Raw genomic sequence first — 20,027 nt, 5'->3', positions numbered from 1 at the left:
CAATTATATATATATATATATATATATATATATAGCCTGATAATAATGCACACGCATTGAAACATTGCTGTATGTATGTCTAATTGGACAAGGTTGGAGTGCCGCCTCTCAATACCAAATAAGTCAACATTGCCGTCAACTAATGCACCCAACCAGCAACCTGTTGTGCCTGGTCACACTACAAGTAGATAGATAGATAGATAGATAGATAGATAGATAGATAGATAGATAGATAGATAGATAGATAGATACAAATAGATAGATAGATTGATTGATTGTTTGATTGATTGATTGATTGATAGATTGGTGTTGTGGTTTTGTATGCTGCTTTACATCAATAATGCATGTTGATAATACTTATATATGTGTAAGAAGATGCAAGTAGTGACATTTCTACATGTTTGCACAACCAAAAATAATGTTATGCATGCAGCATTTCTGCCCTAAATTGTGTCCTTGTTCAATCATGTAGTGAGGTGTGTTAATCTTGTTTTTCTAAATTTCAGGTGATAAGGGGTTTCCCTGTTTATCCTGGCTCCTTACTCCACTGTCGAACCCCCTTTCTGAAGCAGATCACAATTTTCAACGTGCACATAAGGCCACCAGATGTGTGATAGAAAGATGCTTTGGCGTATTAAAATCTCGCTTTCGGTGCCTAGATAAGTCTGGTGGCTTGTTGTTGTACAGCCCCCAAAAGGTCTCGAAAATTGTGATGGCTTGCTGTTTTCTTCACAACCTCTGTCTGGATCAAGATCTACCAGACATTGAGGGCGGAGAAGACAGTGAGACTGATTTGGAAAATGAAAGATCTGGTGATAGATGGAGTACAGCGTCTAGGCGGCAGATTCGCGATGAGCTCATCCAGGCATCCTTTAGTGGTGAGTAACAATGGCATATGGCCAACAATCAAGACATCCTCTATGCACATATCACGGGTCACAATATAAATAACTGTTAAGGTGGCCACAGACGTCATAAATTTGGTATGCAATTTCTAAACATTTGCCCGATATATCGTCAAATGTGTTCCGATAATCGGTCATACATCTCTCCATTTCAGTCAGATGTGTGCTCCTGTGGATCTTTATCTGAATATTATGATGTTAAGTGCTGCACGAAAGATCAGTATATTTGTCAAAAGATCCCTAGGAACGCACATGCAAAATTTTACACATATCTTTGATAAAGATGTCCGCTTCACCAAATTATTTTGTCCAACACCAACAAAAGATTGCAAGGCTAATTGATGCGCAAATCTTAGAGTGGCAGATCTTTCTAGTGTGTGGGCACGTTTACACTTAACAATTGGCTTCACATGTCTACCATTAGTGGTGTCTACGTAACCTTTGTAATAGTAGAACGTACATAATTTTCAAATTTTCAAATGTATATGCTTGATGCCTTAACTGTAAATGTTAATTGTAAGCCACACCAACATAACAATACATGTTATTTCCGAAAATCCTTATATATTGTTTGCACTTTGGTTCTGAAGGCTGAATGTGTGTGGGGCTTGTTCTCCTGGGCTCCCTGGTACCTGGATGTCATTTGCTGGCCGTTCTTTTGCGTGTAAGTATTGTTTCAGTGTAATGTTTGATGTTGTCTGAAATTTTACGTAAGGGTTCCAATTTTTTTCATTTTTTTTCCATTTTGGTGTACATTGTTCACTGCTGAAAGCATCATGCATGAACCAACATCATATGCTGATGTTGATCACAACCACCTTCACACACAGCTTGGGTGCGGATTTCTGTGCTGCTGTTGCCATGGATGTCTGCCTCACTTCTGCTTGGCTACATGTGGATGGTAAGTTTTGGCCAAATCATGTGTGTACATTATGTCCTTCCTATATGTCAAAGTGTTAACTAATGTGGGTCTGGATTGTACATTGCAATGGTGACATGCCATGCTAATTGTTGTCATCTCTCACAGGCATCATCACCATGAAGTAGTTTGCATGTTACACCTACTTGTCTTTCTCTCCTGCAGCCTCCCGGGATTCTTCACACACAGCTAGGGCGAATTGTTATAAAGAGCTGGCCTAACAGATTTGTGTCTACAATGGCCAAATAGTTCACATAATGATGACATGGCTATATTGCGAGATGTGTTTGCATGCACTATACTGTGTAGAAGTAAAGCTGTGTACACACGGGGGCAATAGGGCCAGAAATATCTTGAAATGGGTTTGCAGCCAACCATATTGGCAGTGATGGGTGTGTGCCCCGGCGATCATTTGCCAGGTGGGTTTCCCACAAAATAAACATCGCTGGTGGCAGGACCTTGCTCTTGCAACCAGCTGATGACGGCTGCGGCATTTTCCACCAGAGATTCCCTTTCATCATCGACCATCTCTGGTCCATGATGAAAAGGAGAAACCGAGCAAAATAGTGTGCTGCCATATATTGCTAGCAATATATGGCTGAGCTATCTATCTCCCCCGTCTGTACGCGGCTTAAGTGAATGCTATATTTATATGTGTGTTGGTTTTTTACATGTGTTAATGTATTTTTTTTATTCCTAATAGGTGTTCTATGGTGTCAATACACATGTCCATTTTCTTCGGCTTCCTCAGGAATGTTGATGATGTGAATGTTACATCTGCAAACACAGATTTTTGGTTGTGTGTGTATGTGGGTGACCACATACATTGTAGTTTTTTCCTATGTGTACTGTGAAGAGATGTCCATACGGTTGTGTAGTGCAATAAATATTTCAACCTTATGTCAGATGATGTGCTGTGGGTCAATAAAAGGTAATACCAAGCAGAACATGTGGTAACCAAAAAAAATTTACTCTTGCATTAACATCATGCAAAAATGTACACAAGCAACATTATTTACCCTCACGCTTTGAAGGCCTTGCCCCCTTTACATTTTGTGTTTGTTTCTGAGTTTGCCGGCTTGACCGGCGTGTTGGTGAAGGGAGGGGAGTAGACAGGGGCGTAGCGCTGGTGCTCTGCGATGTGGTGCTCTGCGATGTGGTGCTCTGCGATGTGGTGCTTTGTTGGGCCGCCATAATATTTCGTTCACGTAATGACCCAGATATGTCTTCAAAGAGCCTGGTATGGCTACTGTGTTGCTGGCATAGGGACTCCATCAGCGAGACCATTGTATTTTGGAATGTCATCTGTTCGACCCGCATTGCCGTCACACACTTTAACAGGGTGCGATTGTCTTTATGCAGAAGTGCTTGTGTTCTGGCAATGTGTCCGGTTTCCAAATGTAACCTCTCTAGATGTGCTGCTTGCACCTTAAAGGTTGCCTCACATCGGGCTTGGTGGGCAGCCCAATTGTTGAAAAAATCTGCAGCAGGACCACCAGCTTGCGGTTCGGGGCTGAAAGTCAGCTGGGGGCTATGTGGCATTCGCCTGGGTGGGGGAGATGGGGTGTTTTCACGCAATGGCCACATTTGTTCCGCCTCTTCTCTTGATGCACTCACATCAGGCTCGTCAGCACCTACAAAAATGGATGCATATATCATTACTATTAGTCCATTTGCATTTTCTAGTCTAACACTAGCAAGACCACTTTCCAATACATCAATTATGTAAGGCAACTTAGGTGTGTGCTCAAATCTTCACTCATAATTAAGCCTATGATGTAAAGTATATCACCTGCGACCATATTGCCAGCCATTTCAGACCCTATTGCCCCCGTGTGTACACAGCATTACCGTTGCAGTATGCCTATTATTCTGTTATGCTGGTAGTTCAAATTTTACAACAACATGGCTAAAAGCATGTGCAGTGCAGCTGGGCCAGATGTAACATGTGCAGAGACAGATAAATTTGCCTGGGGTATGTGGAAGCAGAAATCTCAAGTGCTGTGTTCTTTAAAATAAGCACATTATTTAGGCTGCACTGGAGTTTTAAAACATAGAAATGTGATCAACTTGCTATCCATGTTACATCTGCCCCACCGGCGCTGCACATGGGTTATCCAATTTGGATTGGGACATTTTGGTTTGCTGTGAGCAGAATATACATGTATGTCCACTTATAAGGCTGCCGCAGCAAAAGAGCACATGAAGCACTCACAGTGTATGTGATTGAAGCTGTGATTTCAAAACCAATAACAGTGATGCACAGCATTAATACACATTCAATTAGCAGGTCACATGTTACTGAAAAACTACAGGTAGTGGGTATAATGTTGACAACACTGTATGGCTAATGGCTAAAACCACGATGAAAAGCAGTAACCTTCTGGACTTTCACACTAATGAATAAATGATGTAATCTGCTGCACTGATGAGCTGGCCAAACAAGGGTGTGTCAAATTAGGTGATAACAACCAGTAATTAGTAGTGAAGGCCATGAGCTAGGGTTAACACCTTTCCCCTTTAATTCAGGACACATATTAATTACACAGGTTCTGTGGCTGGGTGACTTCAAGACTCCATTTCACCTGGTTTTAAACTTCCACAGAACCTGTGTAATTAATATGTGTCCGGAATTAAAGGGGAAAGGTGTTAACCCTATGCCATGAGCAGAGATTATGTTATTTTCAGCAAAGTGTTATAAGTTCTGTACACACTTACAGATGGTATGTTTGATGTAAGTGCTGTTCAATAAAAACTTCAACATTGATGTTGCGTACACACGGGTGCAATTATGTATGAAATTGCTGGCAAAATGTTCGGCCAGCAACCTGATTGCCAGTGTTTTCATGTGCAGCTGCTGATAGATGCCTGGGAGTGTGCTCCCGCGGCCAGCCGTTCATGGTCGCTGGTCACAGGAGCATGCTCCTGCGACCAGCACCTTCCCCCAACGATCGCTGGGCAGGAGGTCAGCGCCCGATAAATCAGTGCTGTTCTCCCATGCCCTGCAACGCTGCTCCCTCCCTCCTCCCATCACCTGCTGCTGTTGTGCTCCGCCTACGGCCCATAGCAGTGTCTCCTTTTCATCGCTGATGAAAATGAGACAGTAGCAATATGATTGATGGGGATATATTGCTATCAAAATATCCCCAGCAATCATATAGACCCATGTGTACACAGCATAGGTTTTTGAATTCCAAGGGCAGCAATGGTGGTGAACGCTTGTAAAGACTGATGACTCTGACAAATTGGTTCCAACATTTGGATATATGCCATTTGGAACATTCTTACTTTGCCAGTTTTACATGTAATAGATTGGGCTATTTTGGAATCTGAAATGCTACCATAATGCTCATGGAATTGGTCCCCAACAGATACATCAGACAGAATATCTGTGTGTGTGTGTATGCACCTATATTGGGTGGCCATTATCACACGCATACAATAACCCCATCTGTCAACCTTGCCCACTACAGGAGGGGCATAATGTTATGTTCATGAACTTCCCTATTGATGTATGATTAGCATCACCTGTGCTGAAGTAGGGAGATCATTTGTTTTGGACTGGGACACAGATTTAAACATACATGAGATGGGAGTGCTGGAATTAAGCATTGTGTTTCTCCTGGAGCTGGTCATGTGATGTGGGATGTGCACCATGATATATTGTTACCTTGGTGGGAGTACAGTTGATGAGTGCCTTGCCGTTGTGGGGTGAGGACAGGTGGCCGTATAATGATTGGTCCCAGCAGAGGCGACGAGTCTGGCTCACATGCAGTTGCTACATAGGCAAAAAACATTGCAAAACATCAATCATCCCAAAATACCGGTGTTACAACATGTCATTGGGCTTTACAAAAATCGGTTTCTTCATGTACCTGTATTTAGACCAACATCAGTGTCCTGAGGGGCCACCGACACCGTTGCCGTTGCGGATGTGTTAGTGAAACGGCGAGGACCAGCAGCAGGCCGTGATACTGTGCATAATTAATAGCAATTGTCATACATGTGTTTAAAACAAAAATACAATATATATATATATATATATATATATATATATATATACACATACATATATATATACACACATACATAGGTTCAGTATCCCGTATCCAAAATGCTTGGGACCAGGAGAATTGTGGAAAATGGATTATTCCGTCTTTCGGAATATTTTTATATTTCAATTATGTATTTTAGTATCTTGCATGTATGCTGTATAAACACATAAAATACACACAAAATTTTTTTATGACCGCATAAAATACACGCCAATAGATTTTATTTGTTCAAAAAACAAGGTTTCAAAACATGATTCATAATTTGTGTACTATCTCACATATTGATTTTGAATGCCAAGCAATCATTTGCTTGCACATATACAGTGCCAGTTACATGTCATGTCCTCAGTAGTGCTGTTACAAATGTCCCCAGTGAGTTTTAAGCCCAAAAAATTTATTTTTATCACTTTCAGGAATGTATGGTTTTCGGAATAATCCGGATAACGGATACGGGATACTCAACCTGTATATATATATATATATATATATATAGAGATAGATAGATAGAATCAAACAAATACACAAACATATATACACTTTCATAGAACCACACTAAAGAGGACAACAATTTACCTATCTCAACATCAAAGAAATCCCCATGTGTCACATCAAAGGCAGGGGATGAGGATGTGGTGTGAGTCCTTGAGGTGGCAGAATGGGATGCTGTATGGAGAATCAAAGAGAAACATAAGTTCCCCACCAGAGATAGAGAAACACAGAGAGAGACAGAGAGAGACAGAGAGAGAGAGAGGAGGATAGCTCTGTCAGAACACACACCTGTCTCCTCAACAACAAATAGATCCCCCTGGGCAGGATCAGCAGGAGTAGCCACGGAACGGGTATGAGTCTTTGCAGTGCCAGACCGCGATGAAGAATGGGATGCTGTATGGAGAATAAAAGACAAACATAAGTTCCCCACCAGAGATAGATAAACACAGAGAGAGAGACAGAGAGAGACAGAGAGAGAGAGAGAGGAGGATGGCTCTGTCAGAACACACACCTGTCTCCCCCACAGCAAATAGATCCCCCTGGGCAGGATCAGCAACGGAACGGCTCTGAGTGTTTGCGGTGCCAGACCGCGATGAAGAACGGGATGCTGTATGGAGAATCAAAGAGAAACATAAGTTCCCCACCAGAGATAGAGAAACACAGAGAGAGAGACAGAGAGAGACAGAGAGAGAGAGAGGAGGATAGCTCTGTCAGAACACACACCTGTCTCCTCAACAACAAATAGATCCCCCTGGGCAGGATCAGCAGGAGTAGCCACGGAACGGGTATGAGTCTTTGCAGTGCCAGACCGCGATGAAGAATGGGATGCTGTATGGAGAATAAAAGACAAACATAAGTTCCCCACCAGAGATAGAGAAACACAGAGAGAGAGACAGAGAGAGACAGAGAGAGAGAGAGGAGGATGGCTCTGTCAGAACACACACCTGTCTCCCCCACAGCAAATAGATCCCCCTGGGCAGGATCAGCAACGGAACGGCTCTGAGTGTTTGCGGTGCCAGACCGCGATGAAGAACGGGATGCTGTATGGCCAATAAAAGACAACCATAAGTTCACCAACAGAGAGAGACAGAGAGAGAGAGAGAGGAGGATGGCTCTGTCAGAACACACACCTGTCTCCACCACAGCAAATAGATCCCCCTGGGCAGGATCAGCAACGGAACGGCTCTGACTCTTTGCGGTGCCAGACCTCGATGAAGAATGGGATGCTGTATGGCCAATAAAAGACAAACATAAGTTCACCAACAGAGAGAGACAGAGAGAGACAGAGAGAGAGGAGGATGGCTCTGTCAGAACACACACCTGTCTCCCCCACAGCAAATAGATCCCCCTGGGCAGGATCAGCAACGGAACGGCTCTGACTCTTTGCGGTGCCAGACCGCGATGAAGAACGGGATGCTGTATGGCCAATAAAAGACAAACATAAGTTCACCAACAGAGAGAGACAGAGAGAGAGAGAGAGAGAGGAGGATGGCTCTGTCAGAACACACACCTGTCTCCCCCACAGCAAATAGATCCCCCTGGGCCGGATCAGCAACGGAACGGCTCTGAGTCCTTGCGGTGCCAGACCGCAATAAAGCACGGGATGCTGTATGGAGAATAAAAGACAAACATAAGTTCACCGAGAGAGAGAGAGAGAGAGAGAGACAGAGAGACAAAGAGACAGAGAGAGACAGAGAGAGAGACAGAGAGAGAGAGAGAGAGAGAGAGACAGAGAGAGAGAGAGAGAGACACAGAGACAGAGAGAGACAGAGAGAGAGACAGAGAGAGAGAGAGAGACAGAGACAGACAGACAGAGAGAGACAGAGACAGAGAGAGAGACACAGACAGACAGACAGACAGAGAGAGAGACAGAGAGAGACAGAGAGAGGAGGATGGCTCTGTCAGAACACACACCTGTCTTCCCCACACCAAATAGATCCCCCTGGGCAGGATCGGCCGGAGTAACCACGGAACGGCTCTGAGTCCTTGCGGTGCGAGACCGCGATGCAGCACGGGATGCTGTATGGAGAAAAAAAACACAAACATAAGTTCACCACCAGAGAGAGAGAGATAAAATATGTACACTTTCCAAGTGTAACAATGGAGAGCTACACAGCCAAACAAACAAATCCCGTCTCACATTTGTGAAACACAGTCTGTGACACAGTAGCTGATTGGCAGGCCATTTGTGGCTTACCATGTTATATATTTGTACGCATCCAGAATGTTGTGTGGGTTGAAAAAGAATGTGACAATGGCACAATTACAAAACATACCTGTGTCATCATCTGAATCAGCTGAGTCATGTAGAGCCACTGAAGCTGGCAGTACTTTTAACTTTTTGGCCCGTGGACCCCTTGAAACCACAGGGGATGTGTCCCATTGCTTGGCCTTTGAGATCTTGGTGGACCCAGAAGGAGAGGAGGACCTTCCTTTCTTCTCACGTGCAGCTGTGATGACAAATGACACAACCACAACACATCCTCATTAGCATCACAAGCAGCCACAAGAATAAAAACAGAGATTACCACAAACAATAGATAAACATGACACCTACAAGAGTACTCCAATAATGTTGGCACAATTGTAATGTGTATTGTAAACAATTTAAATTTATACATGATGTTTACACATGCACAACACACATTAATGCCTCTAATTACCAAGACAATATTAATGGATGTTGAGTCTTGAATGCAAACCGTAACATTTGTCATTTGAATAAGGTTTATGTTAAAAACACACAGGCGTTGCTATGGGATACAACAACAATAGTTAGCACAACGATTAATGCAAACACACATACAAAACACCAAATTATAAGACAATGAGGACTACACATAAACACTGCATCTGAAAATGCAGCCACAAACATACATAACAATTGTAAGCCGGTTCCATTTATATAAGATCAGTTCCAAACTACATCATAAACATGACATACATGTATGTATGTATGTATGTATGTTGAATGATTTTAGCATTGAAATAATCAAAAGCAGCAATGTGGGGAAGCATTAATTATGTTAATCAGCTTCACTTTAACCAGACCGAATAATTATTAGATTGAGTGCAGCATGTGCACTGCAGGTGGGCCAGATGTTACAGGTGAAAATCATTCATTTGGCCTCAGTTTTAGCATTTCTGTGCAGGGTTAATACTGGCTGATTTATGCTTACACAGCAATATAGATCTCACTTTGATGTACAACAACTAAATCAATTTATAACACCACATAAGACATCTGTCCCCATGCAAAGCATATGGTTTTGATTTAGAAACAAGCATTTTAGCTGGTTACACTAAACTACAATAACACCAAATTAAATCACACAAAAGAACATTTACATGACTGTGAGGTATTGTGGTTTGCACTGTTTGTGCAGACCTAACCTGTGCAATTGTGTTGTAATGCAAACAAGTTGTAACCTTCACATGTCAACATACTGCTTGTGTCGACCAAATGTCTGGATAAAAAAATGCTACCCAAACAAATAAACCATGTGAGTGGTATAGCATGTGTACATTACAGTGATAATGAACTGGGTGTGTGGCTCATTGGTGACTAAACAATGATGGTTGTGAAAAAATAAAATGTTATGTTGCATCATAGCTATGATAAAACTACCAATACTCACCAGCATGTCGGGCATCCGAATCAAGCACACCAGGTGGGCTGATAATCTCTTTTGGAATAAGAGTGGCCATTGCCCGCTCATAATCCTTCCAGTCAATACGGGATGGGACATTGGGCCCATATCGGCGACGATGCTTCCCCTCCTTAACCAGTTTCTCTTTGACAAGCCGACGGATGTCGTAGAACCGTTTTTTGCAATTCGCAAAGTCACGGACAACGGTCCCATGAGCATTGACTGCTTCCACTACTTCCTTCCAGATATTAGCCTTCCGTGCTGCTGACACTGGCTGGAAAAACAGTGGGCCCTTATGCTTTATAACACTGTGCAGAAGGGCAGTGCTTTCAGCAGCTGAGAACTTGGGCATCTTCTTAGCAGCTTTCTTTTGCCCCTTCTTCGAGCCAGCAGGGGTGTCAACAGTCACTTCAGAATCCTCTTCATCCTCACCCTCACCCTCACCTTCCTCAGCCACATATTCCTCATCCTCCTCCTCATCCAGCTCCTCGTCACCCACCATCACATCAGCCACCTCCTCCACCTCACCCATGGAACTTTCACCAGTCTCAGACATGAGCACAAACTTCTACCACACAAAATAAATGAAACACAAACAACACAAAACACACTCCTACTCCTTCCCTCAAACACACACACACACACACACACAAACACACACAAATATCGACTTTGGAACAAAAAAGAAAAATAACAAGTGACAAACTTTTAAAAGGACAAGACAAACAATAGCACAAGACAACTTTCACAACAATACACACTCAGAAATCACTTAGAACCAACTCACCAAAAAACACCAACCAACTCTCCACTGCACCTCTCTCCTACACACTCCAAACTACACCCACAACAAGTTTTGGCGCCTTCACGACTTATATATGGCTGGGAGAGACCTCCCAAGTGTAAAAGAAAAACACCAATCACGATTGTGCTTTCAGTTTCGTAGTGACGCATGTGGAATAAAATACGATTTTTCGTAGTTTGTTTCACGACAATTCGTGAAATATCTTGGTTTTACAGCCAATATCCCTACGACATTCGTATTTCGTATACGATTGTACGACAACACGAAAACATGTGTAAACCCAAATACGCATGGCTACGACATCGATAAATACGATTTTTTATACGACAACTCTAAGATAAATAACATTCCGGAACACGACTTTTTTTACAACATCACCAGTCGTACACATTCGTAGACGGTCGTAGAACAAATACGAATACGAATAGGTGTACGAATCCATTTTGGTAAATGTCCCCCAATGTATCTAAAAATAGAAGATTCTGATGCCATATTAAAGTGCTGTTCGCATTGATTGTGGCAAAGTTATTGATTTTGTTAAGAATGGCTGAAAGTTGAATTGTATATTACCATCCAATGGTCCGTCTGGTGATTGTTTGGTTTAGATTGGGGGTGACCTATAAGTCCCGAAATTGCCCTATAATTTCAAGGGCTCAAGCTTCCCGTTTAGACGTTTCCTCTTTTTGTAAACTGGAACAATTAGGAATATTGCATATCCAAAATGAGGGGGTCCAGATGTTGCAGGCACACCAGTGGGAGGTGGACAGGTCACACAATGGAGATGGAGATGTCAGCAAATAAATTTGTTGGGCTCAACGCGTTTCCCCGGCTCTTAAATGACTGGCTTCATCAGGAGCTAGTGTAGAATGAGAGCTCAATGCTCAGTTTTATAGCAGACCACTGATTGTTCAATCAATTCACTTGTGCATGAATAGGATACTAAGTATACCTAAAACATTCTAAAATAAAAGAGAACCGTCTTGCAAAAGTTTTAATATTTATCTAAGTAGTAAGGAGGCAGTAAAATGTATCTATAACATAACATTTTATACAGTTTTTAAGACACAAAACAAACAAATAAACCCAGAAGGGTAACGTGTGGATTGATGGGCCGGTCACGTGACCCAGAAATGGATGCATAACAAATATTTAGTGCGAATAATTATACTTCTTAGAGTGTTCCTAATGTGGCGTGGAACACCACGGGGCCCCTGCCTCCCATTACCGATTGCCAGTATCGGTGGTGAGAGCAGGGGCGCTGGAACGTTTTTAGGTTGGGGGGGGCAAGATATAATCTCATTTTGGCGCCCCCTAAATTGCTATATGTTACCCCCTGATAATTAATGAAATATGTTTTCATCAATAGTAATAGAGTAACAGAAAAACACTATAGTTTTATTAGTAACAAAATAACATAATGCAGAGTTAACATTAACCCTATAACCCTCATATGTCCAGCACATGCCCTTACATCCCTCATATGTCCAGCACATGCCCCCACATCCCTCATATGCCCAGCACATGCCCCCACATCCCTCATATGTCCAGCACATGCCCCCACATCCCTCATATGTCCAGCACATGCCCCGACATCCCTCATATGCCCAGCACATGCCCCTACATCCCTCATATGTCCAGCACATGTCCCCACATCCCTCATATGTTCAGCACATGTCCAGCAGCATTATACACATGGGCAGTGGCATATACATGTGGGCAGAGACACCATAAAAAGTGACAGTGTGGAGGAAGGGGGGGTGTCACCCCCAAACAGGTTAATGTGATAATGTCTGATTATGAGAATCAGACATAATCACATTAACCTGTTTGGGGGTGAATCCAGGGGTAAATGACAACCCCTGGATGTGTCAGTCACTGGGGAAGGGAGGGTGAGAGAAGCAGCATTGGCGGGCGCACATCTTCCCTGCCACCCGCCCGGCTATATTACTGATTAATCAGCTGCCCACCCGCCCGCCAGGCTATATAACTGATTTATTATCAGCCGCCCGCCCGCCCCTATATTACTTATGTATTATCATCCGCCCGCCCTCCCTCCTATATTACATACCAGGCGCCGGGGATGGCTGCTGCTGCTGCCGCCGGGGAGATGTGTAGAATACGCGCCCGCCAATCACAGTGTATGTGGAGGGGATGCGCCGGCAGTGATTGGCTGGCGCGTCTTATGCACATCTCCCCGGCAGCAGGAGCCATCCCCGGCGGCTGGTATGAAATATAGGCGGCCGGGCGGATGATACTTCTTTAATATAGGCGGGCGGGCGGCTGTAATATAGGCGGGCGGGCCGGACATACTGGGTGCGGGGGCCGTATCCGGCCCGTGGGCCGGAGGTTCCCCACCCCTGCTTTAGCGCCTCAGTAATTTTGGGGGGGGCAAGCTGCCCCCTCGCCCCCCCCCCGTTACGGCGCCACTGGGTAGAGTACAGAGAACCCTGCGGGTTATGCAGCCTGTTGATTTTTGAATAAGGAGGAGACAAGTCCCGTGAGTGTGGTATTACAGCATGTATATATGAATCTCAATAGCCGGCACCCGGGCAGATGCAGCAGATTTTTGGAGTGTGCCAGCACGTCTAGAGATATATATATATATATATATATATATATATATATATATATATACATATATATACATATATACATATATATACATATATATCGGAGGTGAAAAAAGGGCACTCACCATATTAAAAGTAATTTTAGGTTTTATTCCATGTAAGTAGAGAAAGCTGACATACCATCCATGTCAGCTTTTTCTACTTTCATGGAATAAAACCTAAAATTACTTTTAATATGGTGAGTGCCCTTTTTTCACCTCCGATATACTTTGATGTTTAGGCATCTGTAGGAGCACCCCCTTCAAAAGGATGGTCAATTTAAGTGCGGACTCTGCCGAAATTTATATATATATATATATATATATATATATAATATACATAATAGTGATTAGGCCACGCCCCCAACATTTTACCAGGGTCCGGCATACCTCTTGGAGGCCCTGCTCCTAGGGTTTAATATCACATTGGCCAATACAAAAAATAGTTGATAAAATTGGCGTGTGCAGCACATTTTATTAGGGTGTGTACTGTTAAAGGGGTGTGTCTAGCACCACCTATTGGGCATGTTTACCATTATCTATTGGCACTCTCTACAATATAAAACGTCTCTCAGCCACACCATAATCTCCTGCCTATGTCAGTTTAATCTTCTAATTGCTCTGTGAAAAAGTACATACAAATAAAGTAAAAAACATATATGGATGATGCAGGTACAGTATGTAGTGATAGGGCAATGGTCTAGTACCATTAACAATGCAAAACAAACATTTTAGATTGATGGGCGCTTCTTTTAATGGAATACAGTTCTAAAAAGCAAAAGTCTTTGGTAAAACATATTGCTGGTATTGCTAGTGGCAGGGAGGTGTTCATAAGGGTGGGCACAGCATTAGGGTGTGCCGGTGCACCCCGAACACTCAATGTGTGCAAGCCTATGTTGATAAACAAATATTATATACAGTACACCATACCATACCTCCCAACTTTTGTTGTCTTAAAATGGGGACCTGCTGATCCTTTGGCACTTTAGGGGGCCTGACTATTTTGTCACATTGGAGCCATGCCCAGCACTCCCCGAGGAGCTGGGCAGTTTCCGGTTCCCCCAACTGTAGAAGCAGGGCAGCAGAGATCTCCGGCTCCCCCGCCCATGGGATACTGCCACCTATGGGAGGGACAGCAGGACAGTCTTTGAATAGCGGGACTGTCACGCTGGAATTGGCCATACACAAAATATAAGCAGATTTAGTACCATCATATTACCATACTCACCTGTTGTTGCTAATCTACAGGATAATTCAGCAAATCTAATTTAAAGCTGACCTCATTTCCATCTCTAGGGCTGCATGAGGAATGTACAATTGTGCAAGTTTTGTCTTTCAGCAACTGTTAAATTTGACTAGTAAAGTAACTATTTTAGAACAGCATAATATAATAATATTCAGATTGTACTCTCTATTTTTCTTCCCCCTAGAAAAAGCCGAACACGGCGTATCAACATCCCATGTAAGTCTCATTTATTATCTCAGTCCCCTTTTGATAACTTTTCAAACTCTAAAACCTATTCATCGCTTCAATTCTCTGTAAAAAAATAAACAAGTATTTTATTACATTAAGTAGAAAAGAGAAAAGTTCCTATTGCAGTACATTAATAATCCAGGGCCGCAACAAGGGGGGGGGGGGGGGGCTAGGGAGCCACATGCCCGGGTGCTGTATGTGATACCCATAAGTGCATGTAGGGAGCCAAACTACAGACTGGAGCCAAGTTACTGCCTTCTACCGGGTGCCAAAATGTTCATTAGTTCATCATGTATGGAGATAACATCAGGGCCATATTAATGCATGGGCTTACTGGGTAGATGCCCAAGGACCCCACAGATATAGGGGCCTTCGAGCAGGGGTTTGCTGGTAACTGTGAAGTTTCTTGTGAGGCTAGAAGAGATTGCTGCCCGGCTGCTTTGATTGTGAATGCCCCAAAACAGAGCTGCTGGGAAACATTCTCTACTGCAGCCAAACAGTTACTGGCAGTAAGCTGCTAATTGCTGGGTAGATGATAGCAGGTGGAGAGACACTGCGACTGTATGGGGCCCCAGTGCATTGCTTTGTCTAGGGCCCACAATACTGTTAAGCATACAAAGTCCAGAATTTAGAGAAGAAACCCATTAGCGTGAAGTCCTCTGCAAGTTTAGCTCTTAACACCTAGGGCCATATTCAAAGTTTTTAGCTCCGACCCCATTGGAGCTATTACAATGTAGCTCACCATCAGGGGTTGGCTAGCTGAAATCCGCAAAAAGCCACCCAGTTGTGCTCCCAAATGGTACTTTTCACAGCGTTCCCTATAGTTTGGTTGGGATAAACCATTATGTGTGGCTATGTCTGACCTTAATGAGCATGATTAGCATGAAACAATTCAAAGATAATTGCATATCACCCCGCTATCTCCCAACGCTTTAGACGAGTTCAGACATGATATGAAAAATTAAGTTGTCCGACAAAGTCCAACATTTTGAGAGCATTATAATTAGCACTGATTCTGTTAGTATAGCTCTTAACACATGGGGCCTGATTCAGACCTTTTAGCAAGGCTGCAATTTTTGTAGCTGGACAAAACCATACTTCACTGCAGGTGGGGCAGATGTAACATGTGCAGAGAGAGTTAGATTTGGGTGGGGTGTGTTCTAACTGAAATCTCAATTGCAGTGTAAAGGTGGCCATACACACGCAGATTTATCTGCAGATCTGGCTGGTTGGAACAAAAACATGGTTATGGATGAGAGCAAATGACAGTTGACCATTTGCTTGGAAATGCTGGAAAACTGACAAACTGTCACTCATCCATAACCATGTTTTTGTTCCAACCAGCCAGATCTGCAGATAAATCTTACTAGTGTATGGGCACCTTAAGAATAAAGCAGTCAGTAATTACCCTGCACAAAAACAAAATAACTCACCCAAATCTAACTGTCTCTCACCTGCAGTGCAGCATGGTTTTGTCCATCTGCAAAAACTGCAGCCGTACTAATACCCCATTCACACCAGCCTTTTTTTCTGGGTTGGCCCTGCGAACAACCTGGGTGTAGTGCTGGTGTTAAAGGGTCCCGGGCCAAAATCCCAGAAGCCATGCTCCAACATTTCAACCCTGGTATCTACCAAGGTTGCTCCTGGGATCCTCCCGGGGTACTGGCCAGTATGGTGCAGTGTGAATGGGTAACCCGGGTCCCGTTCAAAGTAGGAAGGAGGCAGCACTGTCGGCTCCAAGCGCCGCCTCCTCCCTCGCCCCTCAGTGACGTGACTTACACTGCCCCACCCCCACGTGACGTCCCCGGCCTGGCAAAAAGCCGGGTTGGCATCAGAGCTTCCAGACCACAAATGGTACAACAGGTCTGAATCAGACCCATAAATTCATGCATTTAGAGTTCATATGCATTAGCATAAAAGCCCTCTGCAAGTTTAGCACATAATACATAGAGTCTAGCATTAGAATACAATTCTTTTGAGCCATAGCAAAAACAACACTTACAGAAAAAAACATTAATAGCAGCATAACAAATGACAGTCTGTAAAAATAATGACATAAGTTTAGCATGTTGCTATCATCACACATTATGCACTGCTACAGCATGCAATGCACCACAGGCTCCTATTCATTTATACCCCTTTTACATCACAAAAAGCCCTGTCGCTGATGTCAGGTGGGGTGGGGTGGGGTGGGGCGGGGCGGCGGTGCGTCATCAGAGTCGGAGGCAGCGCTCAGAGCTGATGCTGTTGCTGTCTCCAAACTCTGCCTATTCCATAGTGTGAGCAGAACCTGGGGTACCTGTTCACACTGCACAGCAGTCTGGGTCCAACCCAGGACTAACCCTTCCTTTAACCCGAGTCAGGATGAAGGGTAGCTGGATCTGGGAAATTTAAAATGGTACTTTCACACCGCACCTCGACCTGGGTTGATACGTCATCAACTCGGCAAGGATTTGGTGTGAAAGGGTTATAAGCAATGGGTGTAGTCTGATAGGAGTAAGGGAAGCTTGTTAATCCCCCCAAATAGAAGTCCGGAGCAACTACAACCCCGCTGCCTATAGGAGCAATTATCCCGCAAAGCCGACAGTTATATCCGCCGCCTGGGGTAAAGACCGCAGTGCCGCCCAGGATAAGACCTGCCACAAAGCCAACAATTAAACCCACTGCTGGCAATCTGACACCGCCCGCAAGCAGCTGATTCCCCTGTCCCCAGGGCTGGCAACAGAAATCTTGGGGCCCTGTACAATGATATTTCTGGGGCCCCCACCTAATCCCAAATCCACACAACCCTCTTCTATACGAGCCTCATTTAACCTTTCGCTGCTCCAGATCCTGCTTTCAGGTGCAGACTTCTCTCGTTCTCAGTCCTGTTGGCCTGGCTCCTTGCTGCTGCCTTCTGCTGGCCTGTCACTTTCACAAAAGAATGCCGAGCACTACAAGCAGGCACGGAACAGACGACCCGCGCATGTGCTATAAAGTACAGGAGCCAGAGACTGAGGCTACAGTGCCAGCGGCGGGTATGGCTGTGCACCTGCGGTCACAGGCTATGTGCACACACAAAGTAGATGGCTCTGAGCACCGAACGGCAGGGCGCACACACAGTAGACAGCAGTGGCACACAGTGTCAGTCAGACTCAGCCACACACAGATGGTGCACAGTAGACCGCCTGGCCGTGAGGGTCACTGACAGGTCAGCGGCCGTGATGGGGCATGGAAGCTCTGGGGCCCTTGAGATTGCTGGGGCCCGTCACACTTGTCCCCCTTGACCCCCCCTGTCGCCTGCCCTGCCTGTCCCCAATGTCATTCATAAAGCCGCACAGCCAAAAACTTCAGATACCGCTGCACTGAAGACAACGGAGCCTCACGACCCTCTCCTTCCTGCCCTGCTGACAACCAGGCATCATTGAGAAGGAGCAGTCCAACTCTCTCTGGACTAGAAGTAGGGTAAGCTTAGTTCAACCCGGACTTCTCAATATCTCGAAAAAGAGCTTAAACATTTAATGCAGTTTATTATTATTTTTTATTTATTTTTTTATTTTGATTTTATTTTTCTAGAATTTTTATTATTTTTTCTTTTTATACTTTCTTCACTCTCCCCACCGGCTACATACAGCCAGGATCCTCACACTGCAGTTGTTCTAGTGCCACAGCTACTGGCACCTAGACCTCTACTTTCATTTCCATTTGCCTGTCCTCTGGGTTTCCGCTTCCCCGATGGTCTGCTCTGCACTTCTGGTGCCTTCATTGTGGAACTTTGCACAGGTCAAGGTCCAGATGCACTAAACAAAAAGTGATAAAATGGAGAGTGATACACATCAAGCCAATCAGCTCCTACCTGCCATGTCACAGACTGTGTTTGCAAAATGTCAGGCAGGAGCTGATTGGCTAGTTGTTTATCACTCTCCATTTTATTACTTTTTGAAGCATAGTGCATCTGGCCCCAGGTCTCATATGTGTGACTCTACATGGCTGCTCCTGCACAGCTACACTTCCCACCATAGTCAGCTCCTGCGAACTAAGAGCTCTGTTAAGAGCGAGCCCCGGCACTTTCCTGCAACCAGCTGGGGGAAACTTTTCTGGATGTTTTTGTTGCTAGCCAGCTCCAGTCCTCTAAAATGTTTTCATGATCTCATCTGTTTCTATTTAAGGAAAAAGATGGTTTGTATTCAGAAATCGCCCTATGTCCAATCCTAGAAAATAAAAAAGTTTCATCGGCAGAAGTTACCAACAGGATAAATTCTAATTCAAAGGACCATGCTTGCAAAACCTTCAACACATTCCCACCATTGGGTCTTCTCACACCGGCACACAAAGAAATTGAGGACCTGCATATCTATGAACAGTGTCTGAGTGAAAAAAAGGAGCCAAACTCATCAACTACTAACAGCACTTTATTTTCAGGTTCTTGCAAAACAGTTTATTCCACTGCCCAGGCTTTGGATCCTTTGCCTTCTGTTTATGAAACTGTTGTAACAAAACAGATTAAGCATCAAACAAAATAACACCTTACAGTATATAGAAATAGAACATAACCTGCACAAAGAGCAATTTTATGCTCATTTATCCCAACACTAAAGCCTCCTACACACAGGGCAATGGGGAGCCGTGCTGAGCAACAGGCTTAACCTTTTGAGTGCCAAGTGAATTTGTCAAAATTGGTGTGAAAATTGCCAAGCAAACATTTTTTCATCATAATGACATGTAATATTTACCTTATATAGGAAATATAATAGGATGAGAGATTCAGAAAGTGAGAGATTTGGTAGGAAATCTCCAGTTTCATTAAATTTCATAAATTTCTGAATCTCTAATCCTATTAAATTTCACCCATTAGGCCAGATGCACTAAGCTTCAAAAGTGATAAAATGGAGAATGATAAATAACCAACTAATCAGCTCCTACCTGACATTTTTCAAACACAGCCTGTAACCTTGCAGGTAGGAGCTGATTGGCAAGTCGTTTATCACTCTCCATTTTATCACTTTTGAAGCTTAGTGCATCTGGCCCATAATCTTTTTGGAACTTGTGTAGTTTCATGGCAGCGCTTCCCTGCGGATCGCATCGTATGCAAATCGCATGCAAATCATATACAAATATTGCATGCGATTTACATACAATTTGT

General features: G+C 43.8%; 2 protein-coding genes and 2 long non-coding RNA genes across 5 annotated transcripts in view; 2 read left to right on the top strand and 2 right to left on the bottom strand.

Annotated features, from left to right (window-relative positions):
• The window catches only part of LOC146029596 (uncharacterized), a 66,866-nt gene extending 47,131 nt beyond the window's left edge, over positions 1–19,735 (top strand). For both annotated transcript variants that reach the window (XM_083158359.1, XM_083158358.1), the window contains exons 7-8: positions 14,862–14,893; positions 19,054–19,735. In XM_083158359.1, the coding sequence (XP_083014485.1) occupies positions 14,862–14,893; positions 19,054–19,407 (386 nt within the window). In that variant the 3' untranslated portion in view covers positions 19,408–19,735. The remainder of the gene's footprint in view (positions 1–14,861; positions 14,894–19,053) is intronic.
• On the top strand, positions 1,188–2,860 carry LOC146029584 (uncharacterized). The gene is made up of 3 exons (XR_014455368.1): positions 1,188–1,569; positions 1,678–1,806; positions 2,528–2,860. It is a non-coding gene; the product is annotated as an uncharacterized LOC146029584 (long non-coding RNA).
• LOC146029732 (uncharacterized) lies at positions 5,327–7,810 on the bottom strand. The gene is made up of 9 exons (XM_083158370.1): positions 7,735–7,810; positions 7,499–7,594; positions 7,313–7,408; positions 7,092–7,196; positions 6,880–6,975; positions 6,657–6,761; positions 6,453–6,542; positions 5,700–5,798; positions 5,327–5,602 (listed from the first exon to the last, which is right to left on the bottom strand). Exons 1-9 carry the CDS (start codon positions 7,808–7,810, stop codon positions 5,457–5,459), a joined length of 909 nt encoding a protein of 302 aa, XP_083014496.1. The 3' UTR covers positions 5,327–5,456.
• On the bottom strand, positions 7,923–9,142 carry LOC146029573 (uncharacterized). Its single transcript, XR_014455366.1, has 3 exons — positions 8,645–9,142; positions 8,283–8,387; positions 7,923–7,974 (listed from the first exon to the last, which is right to left on the bottom strand). It is a non-coding gene; the product is annotated as an uncharacterized LOC146029573 (long non-coding RNA).
• Positions 19,736–20,027: the final 292 nt, after the last annotated feature.

Source organism: Crinia signifera, chromosome 1 (assembly GCF_055691185.1).
Source record: "Crinia signifera chromosome 1, ASM5569118v1, whole genome shotgun sequence".
NCBI classification, from domain to species: domain Eukaryota; kingdom Metazoa; phylum Chordata; class Amphibia; order Anura; family Myobatrachidae; genus Crinia; species Crinia signifera.
Note: the sequence above shows the minus strand (reverse complement) of the source record. Positions and strands in the feature narration are given on the sequence as shown.